Source organism: Cariama cristata, unplaced genomic scaffold (assembly GCF_000690535.1).
Source record: "Cariama cristata isolate BGI_N322 unplaced genomic scaffold, ASM69053v1 scaffold32920, whole genome shotgun sequence".
Classification (NCBI taxonomy): Eukaryota; Metazoa; Chordata; class Aves; order Cariamiformes; family Cariamidae; genus Cariama; species Cariama cristata.
Window position 1 is genome coordinate 10162 of NW_009593534.1, and position 12921 is coordinate 23082.

Here is a 12921-nt window from a genome sequence, read left to right on the forward strand (position 1 = left end):
TCTTTCTAGAAAATCCTGTATATGGAATTACGGCATCTCTCCATAATTGCTGTCAAATCATGTTAACTACTTACTCCGGAAGAAACTGGAAATGACCAGCTACCTGCTGGGACAGAGATGAACACAGAGACATAACAGCTTCTGAACACAGTTAAATGCCACTTCACTCAATATTAAAAACAGAACTAAGATGCCAGAAAAACTTTTGAAAGTTGAAACCCTTTTAAGAAATGTAGAAGTAATTAAGGCCTGTAATTTTCAGTCAGTTGAAGCAGAGTCCTCTGAAGTGGAGATTACTCATAGTCTGCAGCTGCAACAAAGAACCTTGTCATTTCCATTCGTTTTAACAGAAAACTTAGAAAACCTTTCTCTCTGCATATAAATTTCTCTCCATTGAACTTATTTAAATTGATAGGACTGATGTAGCACAAAACAGCGCAAGACTATTTAAGATGCATATCAACTTTTTGATTCTCAGCCATTAGCAAATGCAAGCATGCAGTTTTGATTTTCAATTCTAAACATAGCTAATTTTGGAATTGCAACATGTTTTAGTAAGACAAACATATTTATCCCGTTGGGTCTTGAAAAACCCAGGGAGACTGCACAATTTCTCTGGGCCTATGAAGCAAACGGGAATAATCCCTTCCCTTGGTCTACAAGCCACACTCCTGTTAATACGGCGTGGGATGCCGTTGCCTGCCTTTGCTGCCGGAGCACGCTGCTGACCTGGGCTCTGCCCTCTTCAGCAGGGTGGCTCTCCAGCTCGTTTCTCTCTTTACCTCTAATTTCTGATCTAGCAGAAGTAGCTGATACTGCTGGCCATAAATTGGAAATTACCAGTCTTAGAACTCAATGTCACTAAAGGTGGGATAATCTTGCTGTTTGATAACTTACTTTTTTTTCCCCCTTTTTGAATAGCATTTATACTTGTAGTGTCCCAAAACAAGGCTTGCTCCTTCACATATCAAAGAAATACTAAAACTGTGAGAAACCTTCCTGAATGATTAGTTAACATCAATACTTCCAGTAAATTAAGCATGCCAGGCTACAAAGTGAAGGTATAAAGATTAAATACTGCCATTTGTTTCAGAAGCATAGGACAGACTATGGGAAACGCTAGCTTCAGGAAAAAAATAATCAGGTAGGAAATTTTCATTGTTTAGCCATTGTCTCGACAGTTTCGATACATAGAAGTAATCATCTCTGAAAAAAAAAGGTTGGAAGAAGAGGCTGGGAAATAAAGTGCCACCTCCTAGATTGGCCGTTTCTGTATCACTGCTTGCATCGCCTGCCTCCCAAAGAGGCTCCTGCATACAAGAAGTCCTAAGAACAGAAGAGCTGCCAGCAGACCAGGTCTATATTTAGCCTAGAATACCTTGGGTAGCAGCTAAAGGAAGAGTAGAGCCACCTACATGATATTTGTCCTAAATATTGTTTCCCATCATTTGTAGCTCAGGGGCCTCCTAAAACAAAGTTTCACCAAATTCTGTTTTTGACTCCCATGACCTATTTCACTAACTCACTACAAAGCATCGGTGAAGGTTGCCGTCTTCCCTGAAAGCATAGGTTTTACTTTACCAAAGATCTATGGAATGTACCCTGATTCTATCAGAAATGATTATACCAAATACTCTCAATATTTAACCTCATCCACCATATGAAAACAGCCACAGGAGGCCGTGGGAATAGAGGAGAACAAAAGAACGGGAGGACAGGCAAAGCAATGAAGCAGGAGTCCATACTGTCTAGCTCCCAAGTTAAATGCCACAAAAATACTGTTGAATAGTTAGCTATTTGCCACAATTTCTGCTGCTGATTTGTTGTCGTAGTTTTCTATACTAGACCAAAAGTCTAAAAATCCCCTATTTTCCCTTTCCATAGGATCTCACCATCCAGGACAATTAGAAGCAGGTAGCAGCCATGAGTGCTCTATAGACAGCTTACGAAGTCTCAGATCTTTTCTTTCTACCTCTCATAGTTGTGCATTTGGGAAATAGCTGTTGAGATGGGGTAACTGCATTGTTTTTAAGCATCTCCATAGCATCAACCTTAGCTTTCAGTACAGAATATATTGTGTTTAAGCTTACCTTTACAAAGGGAAACCTCCTCCTTCCACCTCTTCCTGTTCTCAGACAACCGGGCAGGGCTGGTTGCTATCTCACAACATTTTCCCCCAAGGCTTACCTACCTGTGTCTTTAATGGGGTCTTCGCAATAGCCACAGCCTAGTACTAAAGGGGGTGTGTGTGTGCAGAACAGGACAGAGACAGACAGGACCAAGAAAAAAAACAAACCAAAAAACCAAACCACAACACACCTCTTGCTTTACCCCAAGACGCTGCTTATAGCTTGAACTGGATAGTTTTTCCTTCTTAGCTACAGGAAGATGTCACAGGAGTTAGGAATTCCCTCTCCCCTCTTTTTTTTGGGGGGGGCGGGGGGACGACACGACACACGGACAGACAATGACGACACACTTTCATCTCTCTTATTACTCCTTTTAGGGTGGTTTGCTTTTTCATTGGTTGGGTTTTTGGTGTCTGTTTTTTTTTTTTCCCCCTCTTCGAACCAGGTTTCCAGAAGTTGCTGTCCAACTAGATGTAGAGCTATCTGGAGTTTCGATCTAGTGCCTTGAAAATATTGGATGTATCATCCTTGTTTCTTCTCTGCTTAGTTCTCCTGTTTATGGTTCAAGACTTCATGACTCCCCAGATACACAGAGCAAGGGAAGAGACCCAAGACCTGCTCCTCCTCCACCCCCAAAGCAGCTTGATAACTGATCAATACATGCATATTTCAGTACCAGTAGACAAGGACATACATTCCCCTAAACGCATTTTCTACCCCAGCCCACTGAAGCAGTTACTCCTTGAGCCACTTGCTGTTAGCCACAGGCAGTAGAGTTATGAAATTTTTTATCTGCTGTATAAGCACGCATCAATGTTCTGTTAAAATGCGTGTGACTGCACAGCTTAGGCTGGTGGACTGGCGTAGGGTGACTACTCCTACTCTTGGGGCAACCAGCTACATGCATCTGAGAAAAGCTATTAAAAACACAATGCATTGGGAGAGATACAGGAAGCAAGGGCACACAGCTATGAAATTCCTGGAAGGTCACAGAAAAAGATCCCATAGCAGAGGTTTTTCCAGTTCAAATTATCAAGAGACTAGGAAAGTACAAGACAGACAGGACAAGCACTGAAAAGGCTCAACTACCAGCAAGATTTTGTCCCCCTTCCAAACTTTTTATTCTAATCCATTTCAGCAAAGCTTTTTTTCCTCTCCATTCTGCGAACAGCTTTAGCAACAGAAAGGCACTTTTGGCTTGGGGGAGGCCTGTTCACATTAAAACCAAGGCACTATCCCCGAAGTCTGGTAGACTTCGATTCCCTGTTAGAAAGCCCCCTGCAGAGGCCAGGCTTCTCCGATGATGGGAGCACGTATTACTCTTTTGAAGAAAAGGTTGCTGAGAACAGGTCTTACAGGGCCCAGCAGCTCTGCAGATGACAGACCTACCTCCAGCAGTGGCCAGAAAAGAGGGCACAAGTGCTGCAGACACTTGGGATTTCATCAGTCCCTGCCCTTAGGCACCTGCCACCTCAGAAGAGAGCTCAGTAAGGGAAAGGAGATAGTGGGGACAAAAAAAAAAACCACACAAAAACGAAAACAAACAAAAAATATGGCTGAGGGGAAAGGAAGAATCTAGGCAATCATGCAAGCAGTTTGCATATGAAAATTTGAGTATCTGATTAAGTTTAGCAATGGGCTTGGGGATTTTACACATAAAATTCATTCTTGTACATCTTCCTACAGAATATGAAGTAAAGAAGCACTACAACATACTAATTCATGTCAGACACGATAACACTTAAGTGATCCCTAACAAAAGGTTTCTTGTACAACGTGAACATCTAACGAAAAAAATAATCACTGCAGAAGTTCAGTAGCAGCTATCAGTGCCTGGATGGCACTTTTTTCCATGAATGATTTTGTTGCTGCTCTTGTTAATTTAGAAGGACATGAAACTCATCCAAGAGAGTAACTGATGGCTGGCATTCTCTAAAACCAGTTGAACTTACCATGTTAAAAAAAGCATCTATTTTCAAAAATAAGACTTCTTATTGTACCTTTTATTATACCTTATAAAGGTATACAAAGCAGTTCAGTACTAATACAACTACACGTTCTTCTGAGGGCTACATAATCCTCAACAGGCATCTGCACACACCTATGATTCATTTTAGTGAGCTTTTCCCTTAATCCAAAGCCCCTGAAAAGGAGGAATCCCTAACATCTTGCCCCACCCCTCCACTTTCTCTCAACTACTCTTAGATACTCTTAGATTTCCATTTGTAGGAAAATATTGCAGCCATGAGAGCTGCGACTCTTCAATTTATCCTTATAACTTGCTATCTTTACCTTTTAAGCCAGACTGCTCTTCTAATACACTAAAAGTTGCCCTTGGCAGAAAAAAAAAAACCCAAACAAACCACCATGTCACCCCAAAGGGTTTCATTCACTTTTCAGGCTAACTGCACCCTTAGTCCTGTGCTGAAAGTGACAGCCAGCACAACAAAAATCATCACCACAGGTACTTGTTTTTTCCTTCCTTTTTAAACAGGCAACCAACAACTTGTTTTCCCATTGAAACAGTTACATAATGGCTACATATCAAATTTGAAAGCTCCTCAAAATTTCAAAGTCAATGAAAGCCAGATTCTAGAGGGAGACAACATGGGTAAGAAAAATATCAATACACATGATATTTTAATACAAAATATTAGCTTTTTTCTTTTTTTTTTTACACAAGTCAGGTTTTTTTTAAAATATAGAACCTTAAAAAATGAACAAATTGCTATCCACACACTATAAACACTTTTTTGTGCTCAGTTTGATCAAGTTATCAGAACAATTTAAACACCAGTCCATAGTTTAAACACTGCCTTGAAGTTTTATGAAAACTATGCCGCACTGTGCACTACCATTACTATATGTACAGTGTGAAGCGCCTTCTTTCAGTTTTAATACGGTAGTAGAAACTGTTCAGTTATCAGGTTCTTTGTGCAAGGATTTCACATTCTACTCGTGCTCATGACAGATCTGCATTACATTTCAGTGGCACTGGTATGAGCAACCACATGTAATTCTGTGAATGTTCACTGAAGAATGTCCATTACGTATTCTGGAAGTACAAGTTCTTCAGCTAGATAAAAGAAAACTTGTTAGTTTAGGGGAAATGCTAGCCTGATTAGCCAGAATTTAACAATTTTAAGCACTGAAATGAATTTTGATTTCTCAAAGTTGAATAAAAGTCATTAACTATCACATTTTCATAGAGATGAACTATATAGCAGGTACATCTCAGGAATATTTGTAATTGCCCATTTTTTGAACCCAAAGAAAGGAAAAGATTTCCCTCTGAGTTGGAGGTCTTAAAAGCTCTTGTTTTAGTAGTAAATCATCCACAAGTTGCAGGCTGTTAGCCAAGTAGATTTAGGATGATTTACTTGCATTACAGTAATTTACACAATTGAACTTTATGCATACAGTACAAAACTATGAACAAAAAGGTGAAGCAAACTTTTTTATTTATATTCAGGTAAAAACATTAACCTGATGAAGTAAATTATTGCAGATTTGAGAAATCAGCACATAAAACAGTTGGACAGAGCATTGCTTACAGGTGCTTTATCTGTGTCAAAAGACAAAGGCTGAACTGTTTGTTCCAAGCTAGTGCTGGGGGCGAGAAAAAAAAAATAAAAAAACTACAAAAGTAATCGGGAACTTAGATCAAGAACAAGAAAATTGTTTACTCAAACAGGGAATGAAACAACTAATTTGTGTTTTAAAAAACTTTACATCAATTCGAAATGCTCTGGCCTTACCACAATACACACTGGCCAGCCCAAGCTGTTGGACTTCAACTACATGAAAGAAATAATTCTTCCTAGCCTCTAGTAAGAGGCTTTTGCTGCCTGAATCACTGTGTAAACAGCTCTAGAGCGTTGACTGGTAAAGACTGTCGCCATTATATCCTACCACTACAGTAAAACTATGCTATAAGAAAGGTTCTACCTAGTTACAAAGGCTGAATTATATTGACAAGATATATTTGATTTCAGTAAAATTTAAATTATCTTAATCAGAGAAAGAGGCATGGAGCAGTTAAATGCCCATGCTAACCAAAACATAACAATTGTTGAATGTTGCACACAAAAAGAACCAAGTGAATTGCACATCAGACAATACATGAGGATGGGTAAAATTAGAGGCAGGTGAGGGTACACAGAACTAGTCTACTAAACTAGATTTGTCAAATACATGGTGTATTTTAATTTCTGTACTTATGTACAAAAGTTGTCTTTGGAGGAAAAACTTCAGACTTAGCTAGATGGATACACACAGCCCAGTATTAAACTGCACAGCGACATTTATTGTTCCAGCCTGGAAAAACATCCCTTTTTAAATTTCACACAGCAAAGCAAGTTAAAAACTTCACTCATCAAATAAATGATAATTTAAACAAGAACTTGCTAAAGAAACCTTGTCACAACAACTTTTAGGGCCTGATCACTTTAAGTCCATAGGGGCCTTTAATGAATATCAACCAAGTGTCTTTTTTTATAATTTGCAAGCCGTTTTTCTACAACAAGAAGGCGTAACACGTTTCCTTGACTCAGGTGACATATTTAGAAAAGAATCATGAGTTTCTCTTTTGCTGTAACAGGCAGACATTGCATTTTTCATTGTGATCAGGAAAGATGGAATGACTGCTGCCCTTCTCTTGCAGCTATCAAGAGTTTTTCACGCATTATCTCAATAGTTGAATAGTCCGGCAATTTGAGATAGTTCACACAAGTCATTACTGAGGGTAAGAAATCATCTGGATTCTCTGTAGACTCAAACGTCTTGCGTACAATTGTCAATGGAGGATTCAAACTTCGAAAGCCTATTAATGAGAAGAGATATTCTGAATAAGGTTGTTCCTCTTGAAAACCCACAGTTAACACTGTAGACATCTAACAGCAACAGAAGCATGCATCTCATAACTGACCATCTCCATTCTTAAAAGTTTAGAATATGGCTTATAAGGCCATGTAGCAAGCTAAAAAAAATACCTAAAATCCTGTCTGTGGATTAGTTTTCCAAGACAAATTGAATAAAAGAAATAAGCTAGACACATCTACTTTTAATCCTGTGTTCTGTGTGTGTAAATAACCTATACCAAACATAGTATTTTTAAGAGTTTGTTGGCTTCATACACATTTGATAAGATTCTCTGAAATTATCTAGGACTCTGGTACCTTTTTTTAAATCCAGCTAAGGTTTTTATACTCCTAACCCTCAATCCTATCTGCACCATCTCTCCCCCAAAAGAGGTCTAAGAAAATTTTTTTAAAAAAATCAACTCTTGCCCCCAAGCCCCAAAGAATATAAGTAATGGATCAGATGGATAAATTCTGTTTTTACTTGCAAAGCATTCAGCTGAGAATACAGTAAAATGTGTGTTCTACAATGGTCCCTAGCAAAGACAGCAAATTCCTCAGTTTTCCTCACAGCCTCTCATCTAAATTCTGAAATTCAAAACGGGGAGGAATTAAAGTCTATCGCGTGGCTAGTATTGTCTGCTTTCTACAAGAGAGATTATTGTTTCCAGGTAGCAATGCATCATTTTGTTGTTATAACTTAATGCACCTCTAGCTAAGGAATACAGTATTAAGGGGGTTCAGTTTTCTTTAAGTTTTTTAACTATTTTTGCCCTCCGACAGGTTATCTGGTAACATAAATCAAACTGAGAGTCAATTGAATGAAGTGTCATGAGATTAACACAAAGTTTGAGAATTCCAAGTCCACCTAGCCACTTCTGAAATTAAAAATGTCAAACAAGTATGAACCTCTAAAATAAACAGTTAAGTAATTTTTTCCTATACTGAAATAATCCACTTATTCTGAAATGCATTAATAATACTGATCTCATATATAGCAATATGCAATAAAACCTACCTCCTACAGGCAGTCTGGGGCTACCCGTCACAAACTGAAGAAACAGTCTTTGTTGTTCACTATCAAAGCTACTGAGAATTTCAAAGAGATACTTCACTGCTCGACTAAGGAGGGGGAAAAAAGCAAGCTGTTATTATTTTGTTTACAGTTAAAATAATTGCATCAGATTCATATTCAGTGCAGTATGAATTTTTTCAAATAAATTTAATATAATTCCTTTAGCTTGAATAACAGTATATGGAAATTATTTAAATATGTATTTTCTAGTGCTAATTTTTTTTTTTTTTTTTAACAAGACCAACACCATATTACCTGTCATGTGTATAACCGTGATCTGGCCTGCAACATTCCATTAAAGTCTTTGCATCCCAAGTGTCCGTTTTACTGCCACACAAGAGCTGCTCCAACTGTAAAATTAAAAAAAAAAAAGTAGTAATTTTTCCCCTTTAGAATCTGAGGCAGAACAGTACTGTCAATTCTGACCACTATCACAGCATTCTACTTTCTGGAATGGCTTGCTGCAAAACAACCTCAGTCACCCCAAGCAATCCTCCCAAATTCCTTGAGAGCAATAGCTTCATCCCAGTGACAGCCTCATTTGCTCAATCTGAGTTTGCATACAATCCACTACCGCATCTCCTGGAACAGAGACAGTCCTAATAAGCAACTTACACTGGAGGACCAAAAATGCCTTAACTTTTTTGAAATGCCACATTTTTTAAACAAATCTAGAGGAATGGGAAGAATAGTGTTTACACTTGCTTTTTAGTACTCTAAGCTTTTCTTTGAAAGAAAAACATTAAAAAATTAATTATTAGATAGAGATGGATCTGTCAGATAGCAGTTTTTATTGAACTATTTTGCCTGTTCTTTCTACACACTGGGGCAAGCAGAGATGACAGGCTACAGCCAAAACATCAAAAGCTTCTACAGACATCCTTCTAGGATACACGAGGAGGTGTAAAGCCCCAATCTCAATAAAACCAGGTTTGACACACCTAGCTGTTCTGTTCACGAACAAAAGAATTTTACAAGTTCTATATAACAGTTTAAGAATGGTTTGTAAAAAGGTTCAAATGACTGGACAGCTATCAGCAACACAACATGAGATCACACATGCATAGGATATCTTTTTCTTGATAGAATGTATCTCACACTACTCCTATGGCTTAATTTTGATCAACTGTATTAGTAGATTAGCAATAGACTAGTGTCCATATATTAAAGTTTCCAAGAAGCAGCAAGCATCAAACCATGCCAAACAACGACAAGACAGAAGAATAGCATCACATGCACCGCAAAACGGAGAAGTTTGGGTAAAACACTTAAATTTGTTCCAGAAAAAAAGGTGGTGGTACTTTTGAAAAGGAGTACCAACAGACAGGCATGAAGAAGAATCACTATGAGCAGTTACAGATCTCAGCTTTAAGAGACTCTTACATTGCAAAGCACCGCGAACAAAACAGTAACATGTTGCTCCACAGCATGCTTAACATTTCTTCATGAAGTCAAAGGTGTAAGTTTATGAAGGTAAACAAACCCTTCCAAGTACAGTCTTCAGATAAACTCCCTAAAGGCAGAGTAATACAACATTCTCTCTTCTAGTCCAGACAACCATAGTTGTGTTTTAATTCAGTCCACTTAAGAGTATAAGAATTTTACAAGGAAATTGATATGGTGGGTGCTGAAAACAAGGCAAGACCAACTATCCTTACTCTTTATCCCTTCATCTGAATCTTCTCTTATTGTCTAAAGCCTTGTTAAAGATCTGACTACTTTTTTTTTTTAATAGAACTTCCAGGTAGCATCTATCTATATCTATAGCTAGTAAGAGTTACCGCAACACAAGGAATTAATTGACCTATCTATACCAATATAGACAGCCTGCATACATATATTTAAGCACTTCTCAGAAAAGCTGGACACACTCGATTTTAAAGAAAATGAAGCAGTTCCTAATAAAAGCATCAAATAAATGACCACTGAACATAGAAATCTTTAACATTTAAGTATGCAATTTAAAGGACACCAATTTTTAGAAACATGCATTAGGAATTAACGTCATCATCACAAATGCACTGCATCCAGTGCACACCTAGGTTCAGGCTGTCCATACACACAGATCTAAGGTTATAAAACCATGAGTAAAAACACATTTACCAACCTCCTCCGGATAGAAGTACTGAAGATGACTGAGGGGGAAGACTGATTCAAATCCATCTCTGAATGAGTCAAACTGTCTGGCAACCCCCTCATTTAGTGCCCAGAATATAACCAACTGCAGGGAAAGAAAAGTTAAAAAAATATATATATTTGAACAAAGGAAGCATGGAATGATCCCTACTGTACAAAAGCCTACAGCTGCAGAAAAAAAAATTAAAAAAAAAATCACGCTACAGAAGCCTAGCCATATGCTCGCTGTAGTTGTGGCAGAGTCTGAACTTTGAGTCATGGAGCTGCTCTACAGCATTGCCTCATTTTGCCTTAATTCATAAGCTCATACCGCTGCATGCGGGCAAGTGCAGTACTACTGCAATGCAACAGACACAGAATTTGTTGGGTTTTTTCTTTACAACCTTCTCACGTGGTCTATCATTGCAGATTGGCAAAAGTCATTTGCGAGTTCAAACAACCCCATATTTAGAATGCCCTAAGCATGAAACTCATGCAGAATTTAAACAACTTATTTGCCTTTATTTTGGACAAAACAAGGTTAATACATGGAATTCAGAATGGCTGGTTAAACCAAACCTATTTTACCAAATATTTTAAAACAAAATCTAAACATTTATTAGACATTTTTAGAAGCCTAACCTAGCTGTTCTCTCTGTACACAGATATCCATTTAAAATTCAGCAACTGAAACAGAAATCCTTAGGGCATCACTGGCAGTATTTTAGTTTCCTCCATGGAAAAATATAGGGCCCTTTTCTAATACACAGTTACCAAAAGTAATTTTAGTCTTTCTGCTATATTAAGTACCTTAATATTATAGGAATACATGGGGGGGAAAAAAAAGAAGTAACTTATTTTGTGTTACTGGGACTTGGTTAAGCATCATAAGGCAAGAGACAGTAAGACAGTAGCCTAGGCTTTTTGTGTGTTTTTTTGTTTTGTTTTTGTATCTGCAGTTACCCCCTCAGCACGAAATTCACCTTCCAAAGTGGACAGCACCTACTGAAACAATAATCACTGGAGGCAAAGGAAGGGGACATGACACAAATAAGACCAAATCTCTTTTACAAGATCTCCTGCAGCCAGTATTTCTCTGCCATGTATAATATGTTTCTTAATTTAGCAGACTGCATGCCAAGTTCAGATTCTTTTGTCAGTTAGTGCTACTGATAATTACACTTGCCTTGGATACCCTGAACTCCAGCAGGAAATGAAGGCTGGTTGTAAAAGATGTGTTGTCATTGCACAGCTACTAGTTTTTAAATGTGTTGAAAGTTCTGACCTGGAATGCTGAAAAAAGCTTAAGACATCTAAGGAGGCATCCAAACATGATTAAAAACCTCATCAATACTGCCTGAGGCAAGTATTTAACTCTGTCTGATCAACTGAAGAGTTACTTGTTCCAGAAAGCTCTCGGGTATGAAAGTCCATTAGGATCTGTTAATAAGCTTTCCTACAAAAAAGTCAGGCATTGAATTTCAGGTACAATACATACTCCCTTGCTTTCACCAATCAGTTTGTAACACTGGAGAGGAAGCTAGTAAGCACCAGCAGCACTGAAGCCTGTTCTGTAATGCAGAATATTCTATGGCTATTCTAGCAGCAGAGTTGCTTACTTAGAATTCTGATTACTTTTTATGATCAGGAGCACGTGGCAAAATTAAGCTGCACTGTACTCTTGTGGCTTCAAAGAGGAGATCAAATTGCTAGACAAAAAGAATGCATTCTGGAAAACTTTTGACCACAAATTTAGAATAAGCAAGTTGGTCTCTTTCTTTACAGTAGGGGTGGGGTGGGGTGAGGGATCTTTCACTATACTGTTAGCTGAAACAGTTCTACCTTCTGATAAAGGCAGCTCCTGGGGGAACCATCCTTGGGGGAAAAAAAAAAAAAGGGGGTGGGGGAGGTGGAGGGTGGAATGACATGACTGCAGGAAAGGCATGAAGAGTAACAGTAGGATGGATATTCTAGATTTATAAACTACTTTTAATAGTAATCCACACACACGATTTTAATGAAAATGACATTTTCAAGAACAGGGCAGCTGACCCACAGGGAGCTTTACAGGCTAGCTAGTAAATAAAATACACTGTTTCTAAATTCCAATTCATCATATTTGTGATACTGAAGACACTAATTTTTTATCGGAAATATCTTCTATTTCCTTGACATCAAGTCTGTAATGCTAATCACTGGGATCTAGTTCAGTTTCCTCTATAAGGTAGGAATACAAAGACAAGGACAGAAAAGCTGCACGTGTGTCTTTTAAAGAAAATAATCCCAAAAGTTGGTAAGAAAAGTGGAGAGCAAGCTTTCTGTAGTGATCTGCTTTTTCTTTACAATGTCAGAGGCCTGCAACAGGATAACTACAGGACATCCAAGATGTCTGCAAGCCTTTCTCAGCATATCAGATATGCAATACGTGTTACCTAGAAGAAATGCAGATTGCAAATTGTACAAAAATCAGACTTGAAAGCAACCTTGCTTAGCTTTCCTCAGTAAGTAGAAACTGCAAATGCTGTTTCTAGCAAACTACGGTTGTTGGCCTTGCCATCTGTAAGTCTGCAAACAGCTTTTATATCCAAATATGTTTAATTTCATAAGTGATTCCTGACTAGTATCTTGTCTTGTTGAAAGCAAATTCTACAAGAACTGGATATGTGTCTAACAGCTTGAATCTGGAAGATGAACAGCAACTGCTCAGTACTCAGTTGTAAGGATTATGGAATAACTTTGCAAA

At 38.1% G+C, this 12921-nt stretch overlaps 1 protein-coding gene across 1 annotated transcript in view; it reads right to left on the bottom strand.

The window, feature by feature from the left end:
• Positions 1–6414: 6414 nt before the first annotated feature.
• TRIP12 (thyroid hormone receptor interactor 12) overlaps positions 6415–12921 on the bottom strand; it is a gene marked incomplete at its 5' end in the record, with an annotated part of 44297 nt that continues 37790 nt past the window's right edge. The window contains 4 exons of the mRNA XM_009694756.1: positions 6415–6951; positions 8007–8110; positions 8319–8413; positions 10171–10284. Coding sequence (XP_009693058.1) covers positions 6755–6951; positions 8007–8110; positions 8319–8413; positions 10171–10284 — 510 coding nt within the window. The remainder of the gene's footprint in view (positions 6952–8006; positions 8111–8318; positions 8414–10170; positions 10285–12921) is intronic.